At 38.0% G+C, this 17,068-nt stretch overlaps 2 protein-coding genes across 6 annotated transcripts in view; one reads left to right on the top strand and one right to left on the bottom strand.

Moving 5' to 3' along the window:
• The window catches only part of LOC137084668 (bifunctional polynucleotide phosphatase/kinase-like), a 125,951-nt gene that overhangs the window by 96,336 nt on the left and 12,547 nt on the right, over positions 1-17,068 (top strand). The window contains exons 2-4 of one of the 3 annotated variants that reach the window (XM_067451035.1): positions 6,020-6,070; positions 16,332-16,474; positions 16,575-16,621. In XM_067451035.1, the coding sequence (XP_067307136.1) occupies positions 16,348-16,474; positions 16,575-16,621 (174 nt within the window). In that variant the 5' untranslated portion in view covers positions 6,020-6,070; positions 16,332-16,347. Of the gene's footprint in view, positions 1-5,750; positions 6,071-6,465; positions 6,577-16,331; positions 16,475-16,574; positions 16,622-17,068 lie in introns of those variants that run through there. The other 2 variants (XM_067451034.1, XM_067451036.1) reach the window with 2 other exon arrangements.
• Positions 93-16,423, bottom strand: zgc:162193 (TRPM8 channel-associated factor homolog). 3 transcript variants are annotated; one of them, XM_067451031.1, is made up of 9 exons: positions 6,350-6,463; positions 5,617-5,724; positions 3,400-4,141; positions 2,325-3,316; positions 2,144-2,238; positions 1,793-2,006; positions 1,463-1,702; positions 1,033-1,370; positions 93-703 (listed from the first exon to the last, which is right to left on the bottom strand). In XM_067451031.1, the coding sequence occupies exons 3-9, from the start codon at positions 4,014-4,016 to the stop codon at positions 461-463; spliced, it is 2,739 nt and encodes a 912-aa protein (XP_067307132.1). In that variant the 5' UTR covers positions 4,017-4,141; positions 5,617-5,724; positions 6,350-6,463; the 3' UTR covers positions 93-460. The 3 variants fall into 3 exon arrangements, with proteins under 3 accessions (XP_067307132.1, XP_067307133.1, XP_067307131.1); XM_067451032.1 differs by lacking the exons at positions 5,617-5,724; positions 6,350-6,463 and adding an exon at positions 16,308-16,423; XM_067451030.1 differs by lacking the exon at positions 5,617-5,724 and having other exon boundaries at positions 6,350-6,488.

Below are 17,068 nucleotides of genomic sequence, written 5' to 3'. Positions count from 1 at the left end.
AGGATCAATGTATTTTCAAATCAAATCAACATTACGTAAATTACCACTCAGTGTCTTTTGAAATTATTATGATTTATTCTCTTGGATAAGAAAGGGAAATACACCAATACAAAATTCCAGTGCCATATTTTAATTGTAATGCATACATATAGTTTTAGTATTTATGTGTATGATGCATTTTTACCATGCATGTTTAGGTTACTTAACCTTAGCCCATATTTAGCATATACCCACATTTGATTAAAATGAAGAATATTCAGAATATTTCAAATGATATTTATACGTTTATATGCCTCACATTGACGTGGATCCGTTTCTTATCTACATCCTTATTAATTAAACTGAGAAGCATGAATATAACAATGCCCATGAAACTCACAGCATATCCTTTATACTTAATCTTACCCCTCAATTACATTAAAACGGTTTCTGTAAATTTTAAATGCGATTTGAGATGTTCTTATGCGTACTGGACCATGGGATGGTCACTCCACTCAGGGAGATGCGAGATCTTCTCTTCTGTGCTGGGCTGGATGGGCCAACCCCAGGCTTTGAAGAAGGAGGACAAATTCAGGTTGACCACCTTGGAGAAGGTCTCTGCATATAGATTCATCTTGCCTGCATTGTCATTTGGCACTCCATTCATAGTATGGTAGGCGGTAAACACTTTCTTAAAAGCATCCCAGCCAAATTTATCCTGAAGCTTGAAAAAAAAAAAAAAAGAGAAAGATGATGAGGATTACACAAAAATGGGTATAAATACATTTTTACATTTATATAATAATATTTTATTACAATAATGTATTTATTTCATGTAAAATTTTATTGTTTTGTTTTTTTAAATTACACTTTTTTTTTTAAATACTTTGAAAATCAAAAGAGTAAATTATTACTTCCAGGGCTCACAAATAATACACAATTTTATACACTCCTACAAAAATGACAATACTGGCAATGGTGAAGTACAACATGATGCACACCAAAAACGTACATCATCAAACCATTTTTTAAAACACATGTTTTCAGTCTTACCTGCATGTAAGTCTCGAGCGCCGTCCACATACTCCATGTTTTTAAATCCTTGCCGCCATCGTGATACGCCTTGGCTCGGGCCTGACGGTTTTCTAGAGTCATGGCTGGATGAGCATTAGCTCTATTCAATCGCAGCACTTCCTCATGTACGTACACTGACCACAGGTTGCAGGTGCACTCGGTGGTGTGTGGAGGGAACTCCCAAACTCCACGCTGCTGGTTATGACCCAACTCATGAATGGGACCCCAAAGACCGTTTTTATAGGCATGCTCTATGTTTATGAGTTCTGGGGCAGAGCAGGACTGCATCATGATGGGATATCCAGCATGCATGAAACCTGATAGGGGGATTACGAGAATATAAATAATAATAATGGCCTGATTCTGTTGTAATAGTGATGTTCTTTATCCCAGCAATAGTACCACTGACCGTGAGAGATCTGAACATCTGCAACAAACCGCTCTTTGCGGGGCAACTTGGCAGGCCTTGCTGCCAGATCAGTTACGCTTCTCATTATGGTATCCCAGAGGGCAGCCACCTCATCAGGGCGGTCCAGATTCCTTATATGGTCTGATTCTAATGTGATGATGATATTCTCAAACTCAAGTTCTGCCCAGGGGGCAGGTGCCGAACGGATCCTGCTCACCCAGTCAGCTACACTTGTCTCCCCTGAGGGACAAAAACAAGTTTTACCATATACCTTTAAACATTCTGAATAGAAACTGTGATGCTTACTGAATATTAATTCGGAATTCTTACCAGATTTGAAGTATGGAGCCTGTACTGAGACCTGCACGACAAATTCCACCCCATCCACTTTGCTCTGGGGGGGTGCTATTATGTAGATGAGCCCTCCCCACAGATTCCAGACCTGGACCATTTCTGTGTCCAAGGGGAATCGCTCATGGACCACAGGAGCCCGTTTCAGGGTATTTGCTCCACCAATATTATCCGTCTGGCAACCAAGCTGAACCTACACAGAGTATCTCATGTTAATAACAGACTCCTCAAGCCCTCTGAGCAATAACTTTGTATCTAGTATAACAAGTTTATTACATACAGCACTATTCTTTGATTGGAAACATGTAATGTATAGACTTTATTGATTACCTGCCAATTTTTCCCAACAATCTCAGGAGGTACTGCTATGTACGTCTTCATACCAGGAGAAAGAAATAAGCCTGTGCTTATCCATTCCTCACAACCTGAAACAAGTCATTTTATAGTGCTCAAAACTGTAAAACTAAGAAATTAAACTTTCCTCCTACATTTGGCAAGAAACCGTTCATACCCGCAGTGTTTGCACTGATCCGTACTCTTGCATCAGACACAGTGGGCACGTTGGGTCTGTCCTTGATGATGTATGGAAGAAGGTCATCAGGATTAGGCGACACTTTGTATAACTCAGACCCAACTTGGAGCATCAGGTGGTCTTTGGCACATTTAACAGGACATTTACTGCACACCTGTGGAACGCCTACCTCCTTCACTATGTCACTAAGAAGTGCTACCACTGAAGCGTAGGCGGAACTGTCGTGACAACGCATACGGAGGTAACTGGCACAGTCGCTGCCAAGTTGCTTCAAGCAGCCCTGTTCATACTCAGTTAGTTCTTTCCCCTGGATTACATGTTCAGCAAAGCGCTGCAGCATGTTACGAAAGTGGTACCCCTCTCTACAACTACGCTCGATTTCTGGGGCCTTATATAACCCTCCACGCAAGGTGTTGGCTAAGAGACACAATCCCATCCTGTTAAGAATGTGATTTCCTGGGTATTCGGTCATCACATTGCAGCCACAGTTAGTTTGGGCCCAATACCAGGCATGGCCCCCAATCAGAAGACCTCCACCTTCAGCAACAAATTCTTGGATCTCTCCACACTGGGCATCACTGTAGGAAGTGCAGACATAGACGCTTAGATCATCTCTCAAGCCAGTCAACTGGCAATCTAAACCTGATTTGCTCAGTACTGGTTTGGCTGCTCCGAGACCAGGTTGGATCCCAATAACACCCTTCCGACCCTCATCAAGCCACTTGATAGCATTGACCATGAATGTGGACAGAGAATCCCGGCTCAGGTAGCCTTCATGGGACACCAGAATTACTCGACCTTGTCCATAATAGGCACCAGCAATGAATGCTTTTTCCCCCGGAGCGACCGCAATGGGAAATGCTAATGGTCCGTGCACCATCACCTCAGATGCTATACTCCCTCCTTGGACGTCAAACTCGGACACACCTTGTAGCAGGAACTCTAGATCATCTTTAAAGTCTTTGCCTATTCTGAAAAAGACAAGTAAAATAGGTGGTGAAATGCATGGTTTGTTAAAGAATGAGTAAAGTGCTAAAATATATGCAGAACTTACGATACAGAAAGCCAATTAGAAGGGATATTTCTTGGAACAGGGAAGATGCCAACTTCTCCTGGTTGTTCAAAGAAGTAAATTCCTGCAACACTGCACACCTTGTTTCCTGGGAAGTTCATTATAGTGTTTTCTTGTGGATGGTCTTGAGACCAACTCCAGGCTTGGCCAGCAATGATCAAACCACCTCCAGCTTTGAGGAAAGCAATCAGATCCTTTGCACAGGTCTCGACACTGTAAGCATCTGTGATATATATAGCTAATCCATTCCGAAAGTCTCCTAACTCTGTCTTGATAGGGCAGTAGTTCAAGTTTTCAGCTACTGAACGTAAACTCTTCTGAATCCCTACAATGCCGACATCACCGGTACATGGCATGAGCCACATAAGGGCATTCTCTATGAGGCCAGGAAAGCGTGTTAGATATTCCTCATGTCCCAACACCACTATACGTCCCTGACCGTAATGAGATGCAGCCATCAGCACCTGACCTTTTGGATTCATGGCGAGTGGAAAGGCATGTTCACCTATTAGCACAAGCTCACCGGGCACTTGATTCCCTTCGAAATCAAGCTCCTGCAGCCCAGACATGAGTGTGTAGTAGTCCTGTTCACGTGCCATGGTGGATTAGTTCTGTTTAGTCATTCAAATCAAGCACTCTTAACTCACAGTCAGTTTTACAGGGTCTGAACAATGGGTTTGTTCAACCAGAGCTTGTGCGTGCAGAAAAATGATACTGATCAGTCCTACACAGAGACAGAAAAAAACAAAAAGTTGTACATATTTAAATACAAACAAATGTAATTTAGTAAATAATGTTTCATGAATTACATTTAATATACAGTAGTATACACAAATCTTAAACTGTTCATGCCATCCCTGTATATGTATATAAAGCGCAACTTGATATTCAATGTGGACACACTCACCTTTATCTGTCGATACAAACAAGCTCAAATGACTATCCTTCTTAGCTCTGTGTGACTACTTTAAGAATGTGTTTGTGGCTATGATGACCATGGCTCAGCATAAGGAGCACACCCTAGGAGCACTCCCTTAAATACACCTTTTTCATTTTGTTTGTTCAAACCACCATCAACCACTCCCTCTACGGCATTTGACATCCTGTACTAGAGCTTACCAAATGATGTGTGGAAAAAAAAGAAGTCTCATTGTTTCATTGCTTTAGGTAAAGGCTGGAATACACTACACAACTTTTGCCCAGATTTGTGCCCTGATTTACAGTCAAAGAGGAATCAACACTATAGTTGTTGAAAGTCAGCAGATTTTGAGCAGTAATAGTTCACTAAGGCCTGGTTTCACTGACATTGTAACTTAGTACAGTTAGGACATTTAAATAGCTTTTTATAAAAGTGCCTTACAAAACAAACAAACAAACAAAAAAAACTTTATTTTTTTTAGTACTCAAATACACATTTGAGCTGTTTTAACTTAAAGCAATTGCATTGACATATCTTGTCAATATGTTAGACAGTAAGTCTAGGACTAGGCTTAAGCATTGTTTGTGAAAACGGGGATTATGTATGAGCACATACTTTAAACAATTAAAAACATTTTCATCCATATCGCATGTGTGGGGTTCCTAGCTTTAAGACAAGCTATTTTCCAGTTTAAACTAAACAGTTGGTCCTTAATTTTACAGAGTAAATAAACTGTGTTTATCAAGCCATTATTGTTAGCAGGATGTCCTATCTCATGATAATACTTATGTAAACTGAAGATTTGTCATCTAACTAACAGGCGTAAACAAACTGAAGTCTCATACCATTCTTTTGTCTGTGCACTTTGTATATGGATTTTCAGGTAGCTACTACACCATCAAAGTTTTAAATCCCCTTTTCAACACAAAAACTATTTTGGAAAAACAAGCTTATGCTTCACTTTGCGCATTTGAAGCTAAAGTCGGACCACTAACGTTACTCTACTGGTTTATATAAATTCAAGTTCATTTATTATTATTTTAGCCTATACATAACCATTAACAGTATCAAAAACAAACACAAAAATAATAATTCGAACATTTACTTGCATCATAACTATGTTAAAATATTATAATTATTATTGTTACATTTAATTTATTGGAACACTTTAATATGTAAATTATAGTATCAGAAAACTGAACATTTAGCATGGTCGGGCTTTAATTTGTTATAAAACATGAGAGCTGCGCACTCTGGTTTATGGCTGCTATACATTTTACCTGTCACAAGATGTCGCTGTTTTAGACACCGCTGATGCTCCGAATCCAGGGGAAAGCCTCAGTGCTTCAGGAGGCTTAATTTGCCCACCCCTAGTAGTTTCAAAAACTCTGGTTGTGAGAACCAAGAAAAAAGCACGTGCTATCAAACCGCTTTTATAGCTGAGGTATACGGTTTGTTTTATTGGACAATAAAATACATTTTATAATATAATTGAGAAAAATACGATATTAAATTTGTTAACGACAGCGATGGCTAAATACCAAATAGCCACACGGTTATAGTAATAATTTTAGCTACAGTAAATGGTGTGGCAGAAACTAAAAATGACCAATGACATAGGAACCAAAGAAATGGACGCCGTTGTTCCACACCGGAAATATTTACTTTTCGGACCCGTGAAGGGTGTACAACAACTACATCGCAGTAACTTAACCGTAAAGTTTTAGACAACAGGTAAGTGCTATTTATATTTTGTCTTGTGTATATATTAAACTGTAGATGTCCCGATTGAATCACAATGTTGAGGAACTTTGTAGGCAACGTACACACACTACGCATACAAGTCCAAGATGGGAAGTGTGTTTGCGTTCGTTTGTCTAAGTTTACTATACTCAGTTATGCGTGTTTATACCACTTCCGTATTTCGTATTTGTTTATTTTTTGGACTTTTAGCAACTAACTCCAGACCATCACATGCTGTAAAAACGCGGGCCTTTATGCCGATATGCATACTTTGTTCCGTGGTATTTGCAAGTGGTTGGTTTGGGTGGCGTGTAATCTGCCGTCGAGCGGGACCGGGATCCCCTTCTGTGGGCTCTGTGTGCTGGGACACCTGCGGAGCCGATCAGGGAGCCGTTCGAGTTTGGTGTGGATGGCGTGTCGTCTGTGTGATTTGTCGGTTGGGAGAGACACGCCTAGTGTCTGTGGGCGACGTCATGTGCTGAGACTGCTGCAGAACGGTCAATATTACTTAAAGGCACAATATGTAATGTTTCAGCATTAAAAATATAAAAGATCACTATATCTATGTTATATATTTTTTAAAGTTGTGTGTTTACATTATCCCGACAGTTCCAATTAACTTCTAAATCCAGAGAAATTAATATTTTAATTCGAAGACACGGACCGTGTCTTTATTTCCGTTATGTCGCCAGTCTTTCACGTCATATCAACGTTTGCGTCGGCGGAACCGCCAAACTCAAAGAGGAACACTGACAGACAGTATAAGGGGAACACCAGTATAAAAAAGTCTGTATGATAATGGATCATGACTACTCTTTGCCTGTACGTTTTGCCAGCTCAACAAAGCGCAAACGTACGGGTGAAAAAAAATGACCCGAGAAGATTTTGGGGACAGTAGAAGAAGCAAGAGACGTACGTGTAAACCTTGGAGAAGCCTTTGAAAGATGGCGAAATCTTCGTGACAAGCTCGGACTGCAGAGAGATATGCTGATCTCGCTTTCGTTTTAATAAACAGGTAATTTAAGTAACCATTCAGCTAACATAATAATCATATAATCATAACATGCTGTATGTTTGCATATTGCATAGCGATCTTGACCACATTGAGACGCGTTTAGCTGAATACGTATAACGTTACATTTTGTATTGCATCGGCTTTTCAAACAGGCGGATTCTTTGTTTTTGGAGACTGAAACTGAGACTTTTTAAAACTGATTCAAAAGTATATTTCTATCCGTATATTTGGTGACACGATGATGTCATGTGTAAAACGCAGATGGACTAGCTATTATTGGTTTTATATGTAGCTGGAGAAAGTAACGTTAGCTTCATATATGCCACTATCTTGGTCAATTAATATAAGGTGACCGTCACTTTTATCATATGTTAATACTAGCTACATATAATATCGATTTAATAATGATCTACTTATTCATATATCTCTGAGTTCCAAAATAAATGTTTATTAGAATGATTGATGAACGTGGGGAGCGACACAGCGCGTGTTCCAATGAACAACGTATTGCTGGTCCTGGTTCTCTCATTTACTGTTTTATGTTGGTAATGAAACTAAATTGAAATGTATTTCCTTATTGAACAGTTGATATACAGAATGTTCGACAATCGCGGATGCCATGTCAATATATCTATAATTTGAGTAACTCAAATTATGATGCGCGGTTAATATGTCAACATAGCCTACCAACTTATAGGTGTGTTGACATAGCGACCGCCCGCACAACATTCTGTCTCGCACATTATCTAACGTTACTGATAAGTTTGTTAAGTAACGGTAGCTCGCTGCTATTTCATTAGATTGGCATTACATAACGTGAAAAGCCGTAACTAAACTTAACAATAATAGAGATGTAATATAACAATAACCTTGTCAGTGAACATGTTTTCTGCTGGAGATGCCAGATTCGCTGGTTGACAGTGGCAATAATGACAACAACTCCCATGAGCACACGCACTTTCCCGACGTCATCAAAGTACGTCTGTTGTTATTATTTTGAATGAGTGACCCCTAGTGGCCAAAAGTTGCATACTGCACGTTTAAGGCCGGAACTTATACTGTCTTAGCTGACCTCTTGGTCTTGGTGGTCCGTTTGATCACCATATACCTAAGGCTGTACTGCCTCTTGGTCAGAGGCAGGGCTGGACTGGGGCTATAATTCGGCTCTGGCATTCCCAGCACATCCGGCCAATGAGTTCGCCGTGAATGTTTTTTTTCTGGGGTTGGGGCCTTAAATTGGCGTATATAAATAAAACTAGGACATGGACAAATAATGATAGATATTATCGAATTTGCTGCAAATGCAGATAAACTTAATATTGCTTTTGGTCACACAGAAATGCCCTTGGCAGTAAAGCACTGATGATTTTGAGCTAAGTTAGGATGCAGTAAAGTACATTTATAGCTTTTAAATGCTGTCATCATTTACTCACTCTCGTGTCATTTCAAACCTGTATGACTTCTGTGAAACACAAAATAAGATGTTTTGAAGAATGTTGTCAACCAAGCCATTTTGGTTAGGCTACCATTTGAATATTGTATGAACAAAAAAACAGACTCAAATTATTTAATTTTATTCTACACAGAAATAAATTCATTTAGGCAATTCACCCATTATTGACATTAGGGTGAGTAAATGATCACATTTTTGGGTTGAACAATCATATTTTTCAAGAGTTAACACATCAGTTAAGTAAGACACTGATATCTATCTTTCATGAGGATATTACATTTAATTAAATCTATTAAAAAAAGTTAATAAAACTTTTTAAAGAGGAAAAAAAAGCTTTGTCCTTAATTCATGGGATCTAGACTTAAAGCTTTTTTTATAGACTATAGTTTAACTGTAGGCCAGTTTCATTTAAATGTAAGATCGTGGTAGTCACAGTGTAAAAAACACAGACTGTAAAAACCTTGCTCCTCATTATATGGCTATATGGTTTCTAAAACTATATAAAACATATATAATAAAGATTATATTTGTAAGTAAAAAAAATGTAAACACCTGTAGAAAATACGAAAACAGCATCTATAAAAGTGATTTATATTCTGCAATATTAATTTATGTAGCTAATATAGCAACATTTTTAATAAATGTTTCTTCCAAAACACCATATTTCTTCGTTGTTAGTAGCTGCAGAGTAGCCTAAGTTGTGGTTGGGGTAAAGTCAAACGTTTGTGTGTATTGCCGTTTTCCACTTTACCACGTTATGAAAAGGCTACATGCTCGCATCTGTTTCAGCTGATTCTCCAAAGAACAGAGCAATGTTTCCATATCACACGATTGTATAAAACAAAATAAGTCAAAGTGCCGTTCATAGAGCAGCTTTTAAAGGTGCACTATGTAGTATTTTTGCAGTAAAATATCCAAAAACCACTAGGCCAGTGTTATATATTTTGTTCAGTTGAGTACTTACAATATCCCAAATGTTTCCAACTATTTGTAAATTGTGAGAAAATTGCTATTTTAACTAAGGAACGGGACGTGTCACCATACACAGCAAAAAACATGTTGGGAGATTTATCACCACGGGTGTTAAAATTATCACTTTCCGGGTGAACATACAGGTCCGTCTTTGCTAGTGTTAAAACAACACTGACGAAAGTGTTCGTTATACAAACACTGTGTTAGTGTTTATTTTTAGTCACTCGAGGTGTTAAGAAATGTATTACTCATAAGTGTACATTTAACACTTTATGGTGATTAATCTCACACACCCAGTGTATTTAATGTTTATTTAATGTAAATACTTAAATACTAAAATGGCACTGTGAATGAAATTTAAAACAATTTATATATATTATTTTATTTTTTCCCCAAAAAAATCAAGTGACTACAAATTTATTTGAATATTTATTGAAATTGTAATATATCAATTCCATTACATTTATGTATTTGGCAGACACTTTTATCCAATGCGACTTACACTGCATTCAATACCATTTTTAATTAAAAAAAAAAACATTTTTGTCAGTTCTTGCTTTCGCCGGGAATCGCTACAGTAAAGCCATTGTTGTCACACATACAATTGAATAAAACAATTTCTTGTTATACTCCAATGCTATAATCTCTTAAAAGTAATGTTTTAATTGAAAATAAGAAAATTCAACATTGTATATATTAAATCAACCTTAATGTTAAAAAACTGTCTGGTTTGTAATTCATTCTGATAAAAAATACTATTCCTTTATAAATTAATACATTTACATTTGGCAGATAATTTTATCCAAAGCGACTTACATTGCATTCAATGTACGCATTTTTACATTTTGTCAGTTCTTGCTTTCCCAATTCATCGATCCCACGATCTTGGCGTTGATATCGCTCCTCTTTAAAATGATCCAAACACATAGTATCGTTCCTGTTAAAGAGACAAATTTGGTTAAAACAAGCACATTAAAAAAAATCTAAGATAAAAAGTTTCAAACATCTTCAATCAACAAGCAGAGATACTTACATAGCCTGTCTTCCTTTCAGGATCGTTTAGGTTTGTAGAGTAAAAATGGCAAGGGCATACATAGATTGTGGCCTTAAGTGGTTTCCTTCTGCAATAATAAACAATATTCCATGAAACAAAAATCCTCCAAAGCAGAAAAGCAAAAAAAAAAAAAAGACTCAAAATTATCAGGTCACTTTGTGTTTTACTTCAGGTTATTTTTATACCAACACATAGCAAGAAAATGTTATATTCAAAACATAAGCACTACTGTTACAGATTTACAATGCTACAACTAGAAAAGGCTAGTACAGAAAAAATCGCGCATGGAAGGGCACTAATGCATGTCTGCTCAACTAATACAAAATAAGACGAAAAATGTCAAATAGTACGAGTGTGCAATGTCGTGGAATGTATACGCCAAAACTCATTTCGGCGTGCATATGATACGCTCTCTTGGGTAGGTTTAGGGTAGTGGGGTGGGGGGTTCGTATGTATAATACGCCATAAATTGCGTCTCATATGCACGCAAAAAACAGCGTATCATACATTCCACGACATTGCACACTCGATCTTGAGTTTCTATATATTGACTGAAGCAGTTCATGAAGAAAAGCGTGTCCTACGACATGTTTTCGACATTTTGGAGCGCTGTACAGAATGGTCGGCGTATGTTATCAAAGTACCACGAGAAGATTGCTAGAACACAGCATTTCACTCGCAAAATGTTGCAGGCCGATCAGTATGCGCAGCGCCGACAATGATGGACCGTGCTATCCGTGGGTGCTCGGCAAGGGATCGAGCCCCGGCGTCACACAAGAAAAAAAAAATTAAGAGCAATTAATTCATTCGATTAACGTCTGCTTTCTCATTTGAATGACATTTCAAAACACCAGAATTAACTCGTAGTTACGGGGTGAAAGATATAAACGGTCTTATAAAGGTTGGAAGCCCTAAAGATAGCCTACTTAACGTTATGCCAAATGAGAAGAAATAACTATCCAAGTCCAGTGAGTTAAAAAATGACACATAATGTTAATGCTGCTACATTATTACAAAATTAGTACAACGAAATTAAGTCACTTACGTAAATCTCGTCCTCCATTAACGAATTTAGTGTATTAGTGGGGGTTATTCAGTTATGTTAAACTGAATGGCGGATCAAAAGCGCGCTAAATTTAAACTGAGGTAAAAAAAAAAAAAAAAACGCTAACAGAGTTAAGTCAACCACATCGGCTACGTACGTTACTCATTATACAAGCGCATTAATAAATCACAAGTTGATAAGATAATAATACTATACTATACCTCTATACCTTGTCCTTGTAACCGTTGTGTGTGCAGGGAAATCCATAAAGATGGAGAGACCGAAGGATGAGCTGGGAAATTTAAAATGCTCTGCACATGCGCAGATGTTTATTGTTAACACCCAAAGGAAACACTGTGCTTTAACACCCAAAGGAAACACTGTGCTTTATCACTAAACAAGTGATAAAGCATATAATTAGGGCTGGACGATATGGCCAAAATTCATATCACGATATTTTTCTTAATTTTGGTCGATACGATATAATTCCGATATCGATATGAACTATATAAAAGCTTTAGAAAAAACTACTAAGAACTGCCACATAGGATGTCTGTACCTACAAACTTCTGAAAAATGTATTGGCCAAGTCTATGAATAGTCCTCCTATAAAATATAATATTTTAGAAATAAAACCAGTACAAATAAATTAATGTTCACCTTTTATTTGTATTTAGCCTTTATATGAAAAAGAAATGTGAAATCAATATCAAATAAACATAAAACTCTCACTTTATTAATATTAATATCTTTAAATTTAAACTATAACATAGGCTGATTATATTATTCTTAATATAGATTAAACAAAAGTGATTCAGCCAGGATTCAGCCTGACTCAGAATATTCTAGCGGATGGATCTTCTTCAGATGGTGGATCTGCTTCACAGCGTAGGCTACAGTGCTCCTATGCCGCAGACGCAGTTTATTGAGCATTTTCTTTTAAGTTTTAAATTTCAGTGAAGAACAATTCATAGCGCTCTATTTTTCATTTATGCAAAATTATAGCATATATTTAATGCTGCATTTATTTAATTAAAAATGCAGTAAACAACGTAATACAGTGAAATATTATTCTGATCTACATCATCTGTTCACTACGTGAATATATAGTAAAGTGTCCTTTATTTCTGTGATCAAAGCTGAATTTATCATCATTACTCCAGTCTTCAGTGTCACTCATCATTCTCATATTAGGATTTGATGCTCAACAAACATTTATGATTATTATCAGTGTTGAAAACAGTTTTGTTGCTCATGATGCTCCTTCATTGCTTTCATATATTGTCGCAATCGTCTGACTGTCGATCGTCACCTTTCAGCTCATAACGATTTGTATGTATATGTAACGTCCTTCAGCTGCAGCTCCAGCGCGACAGTAACGTTAGTTCTGCAAATCCGCTTTTGGACTTTCTGTGAGAGAGCGTCCTCCTCATATTTAGATACGAATAAAATGACAGGTCATGCATAGATTATTTTTGGTCTCTGAAATTAAATCTTGATGTATTCACGTTGGTTTCTATGTATACACTTGCCCGTGACCTCAAGAAGCGCGCAATCAAACGAGGTTAGAGAAAGCGGTCTTTAGCGTCCCTGTTAACTTGCCCGCCCTCGCTCCAGGTAACGCCGTTTGGAATCCCGCTCGGAGCGGGTCGACTAGGACCGGGGAGACCCAGTAAAAGTGCGGGGGACACGCCGAACCACTTCCACCCCACTGAATTAACGTTAGTCTTTCTTCTCTTATCAACTATTTCTTTCTCCTTACTTGTGGAAGTTCGTTCAGTCACATTTGTGTTGCGGTCAGGGAAACTGTTTTTGTAGCTAAAACTTGCCGCGTTGGATCTATCAGCCTACTACTGCTGAGCACTGACTGCGTTTCTGTGGTGTACGTCATCGCGCAAGTAGCCAATCATGTTCTGCTCTTTCTGACGGCTGCGCCCTGAACGTCAGTCAGTGAGGAATGCTGTAATATATTTATCGAAATATCGGAAATGTGTTTAAAAATCATATCACCGTTATTGAAAAAAATTATATCGCGATATATATTGATATTGAATTATTGTCCAGCCCTACATATAATATTTGTAAATTAACACCAGATTTTATCACTAGATGCCCAACACCAGGTTTTTATCCCTCAGTAATTTGCTGTGTAGCGTTTGAGCGAGTCGCCTGTCAATCGCGTCATATCTGCGTTACCCTCGGTTTTATTCTGCAGAAGCGCTTTTCTCTTAACAGTGTGAACATGTCACAGCAGCGCCGAGCGAACGCACAGAGTAATGTCATAACATCATTTTAAACACACTTAAATGTATCTAATATGATAAACAGAGCTGCTGGCTTTACCTTATACTCATGACCGGAAAAAGCGGAAGTGCGCGCCCCGGCGACTGTGTCCCGTCCTGTCATAATAAAAGTCCCGGTACTCGCAAGCCATGTGTTTGTATAACAATCACTCCAGCGGCTGTGCTCAGCTCCACATCACTCTGTCCTGCTCTGTTTTACACTACAGTAACGTTAATAACTGCATCCATGAACATGATTTCTGCCTGAGTCCTATTTTCCACCGGCTGTGAGGTGAAGACCACATTTCCCAAGATACTGCGCTCACACTTGGCGTCATCAAAATACGCCTTTGTTTTGAATAGGGGCCCTCCAGTGGACGGGAAGTTGCATAGTGCACCTTTAAATGCAGCGTGCGTTCATCAGCGGCTGCGCTGTGCGGATATTCGCCATTTGCAGTTGCATGCGCTCAAATAATACATAAATAAATAGAAAAAAGCGCCTAATTTGGAGGGGAAGTCTCTCTCTTGCTTCGGCTTGTCAACTCAGAAGACAAACCAATGGGCCGCTGTCACTGCATGTTGTCAGTGGTACAAAAAATGTTTAAAAAAAAAAAATTTAAACACTACAAAGTGTGTCGGCCCACCGGGCAAATGTAGGCCAGTTTATGCCAAATTACCAGTCCAGCCCTGGTCAGAGGAAATGGAAAACGGACCCATTATGCTACAAATATTTGCTGCAACAGCAGAGCGACTTGTTTTCTGCTTTCAGCTAACATTCATCCCAACCCAATCCCAGACTTGGCTCAGCTTCAAACACCGGAACTTAAATCAAGTAATGGTTTACAATGATGGGTCGTTTGCTATACCGCCCACTTCGTGCTTCAAGCGAGGCAATTTCATTGCTTACAGACATGCTGCACAATTGGTCTAACTTGGATTTAATTTAATACTTTTTAAACAATTAGATACATTATACAATTTAATAATTTTACTAAAGAGCAATAAGGCACCTACTGGATAATGCATTACATTTGCCTGACTCTGACACATGACTCTAATTTGCTTCTTTGGATTGGAATTCTCTATTTTAACCTTAATTACTACACAAATTGTAATATAAATAATACAAATATTAGAATATTTTAAGTGGTTAAGTGGTAATTGACAATAGTATATACACAAATAGTATTAAGTACCAAAAGATCTCCTCAAAATATTTAATAAATATTATCAAACTAAAATATATAACATTTATTTAATTGAAAACTAGTTAAGGTGTATATGGTCACATTTGACCATCAATGAGTTTGGCTGTGGCCAATTAGTAAGTAAATACATGAGGAAATGTTAAATCAGCACTAGGTAACTTTTTCTCTCTAGGTCCCCCTACAGTGGGGAAACAATATTGTCCTCTACTACTGTCGTGAACTCTGTCATCCTACATCAGGGCATGCGCACGTGCATTTGTTGACATGCAACCATGATAGCCCTAAATTAATGATGTGCTTGAGTCAAGACAAAAAAACAGATATCACAGACATGTTAGGTATCCCAGATTTTGTACGTCTTATGTATTTATTTGTGTCTACGTAGGGGTGGTGGTGGAAGTGACGAATATGCCATAAAGCAGTCAAACACAAAACATATGGGATATTGTAAGAACTGAGCAAAATGTATAACACTGGCCTAGTGGTTTTTGTATATTTTACTGCAAAAATACAACATAGTGCATCTTTACCATGCATTTTTAATTATAAAATGTATAATTTAGGGGTGTCACCATTGAGCAACAAGTTAACTTTTATAGTGGTTTCAACAATTCTGAGACAGAAAACTAACCATGTGCACGCCATGGGCTTCACAGGGAGCTCCAGTAACATGACCCTGAATTGGGTCAGCTAATTAAAGTTGTCTGTGGAATTGATTTCAAATCAGGGTATGGTGTCACAACAGAGGATCTGGTTTTCAGTTACAAAATGTATCAAGTTCCTTCCTACGCTTTTAGAAATATATGGATGAAAAAATGATCGCCATTTACTAATGTAGACACTTGTAAAATTGTGCCTGTGCTATTTTTTAAAAATGTTATGCTTTTCTTTTTAATCTATAAAACTGTATAAAAGCCGCGCTTGAGACAGTCACACCATAGGACAATTTTGAGATTTGGCTCAAAAAACAACACAAGATTCAAATGACAGCAATTTTTATAACAACAGGTCCATATAAGACAAATAAATGTTTAACCATTTACTGCATTTTAAATGATGACAATAGTAATAATTATATTAACTTTTATCTTGCGTGACAGTGAAAGTGCCATGTCACTTTCAACAGTCCATGTACAGAAGATTATTCTTTAGATTATATATTAAGCATTTAGCATTTTGATTGATTAAAACTTTCCTACTGTAACTTCTCTCCTGCATTCCAGCTGTTCTAGTCTGTGAATGGAGATGCAGTGCGCACTAGTAAGTGTGAATGGAGCTCGGGTGGAGCTGGCTGATGGTCGAGCTCTTATGTTTGGTCGAGGCCCTGAATCCAGAATTACAGACAAGAAGTGCTCGAGGCATCAGGGTGGGTTTCCACATCACGCCCATTTAAGTTATACAAAAAGTTTAACGTGTCACTTGTGCCTGTTCATGAAGAATAAAGGAACTGCGTCTCTTTTTGACAGTCAAACTTGTGGCTGACTATGCAAAACAAGAAGTTCTGGTTACGCAGGTAAAAAAAAAAAAAGCAGCATGCTGCAGTTTACTTATGCTGGGTACTCACGAAAAGATTTGTAAACCCTTATAAGAGTTTCAAAATGTTAGTGACCAAAACATGACGACAAGAAATCATAAATTGAACCGTTTTGCTCCTCTAGTGTGTGGAGTATGGTGACGTGACTAGGAAAGCACACCACACACTAAGTCCCGCCTGGCGCCTGTCAAAGGAAATTTTTCTAAATCTCTCACTACAAAACACCTCAAACGTGACTTTAAAGTAAAAAACATGGAGGACGACCGGCAAGAAGAAATTGCGCTTGTATCCTATGTACTAGTTTTTACAGAAAATCTGTGGGGGGAAAGGAAAATTATTAGATGATGATGTCATGGGCACAGTGTGAAAATGAATTTTACATGTTATGGCGTGTTTCTGATTGGGTGTTGTTTTGTTTCATGTGAT

This window comes from Pseudorasbora parva, chromosome 8, assembly GCF_024679245.1.
Source record: "Pseudorasbora parva isolate DD20220531a chromosome 8, ASM2467924v1, whole genome shotgun sequence".
Lineage (NCBI taxonomy): Eukaryota > Metazoa > Chordata > Actinopteri > Cypriniformes > Gobionidae > Pseudorasbora > Pseudorasbora parva.
The sequence above is the reverse complement of the archived record's forward strand: the minus strand, read 5'-3'. Positions and strand labels throughout refer to the sequence as shown.

Bases quoted from the DNA above. Each gene is read 5' to 3' on its own strand.
- zgc:162193 (XM_067451032.1), bottom strand. From the start codon at position 4,016: ATGGCACGTGAACAGGACTACTACACACTCATGTCTGGGCTGCAGGAG. The intron at 2,239-2,324 runs GTATGAACGGTT...GACTTGTTTCAG, and splicing joins GATCAGTGCAAACACTGCGG to GTTGTGAGGAATGGATAAGC. The intron at 1,371-1,462 runs GTCAGTGGTACT...TCCCCCTATCAG, and splicing joins AGATGTTCAGATCTCTCACG to GTTTCATGCATGCTGGATAT.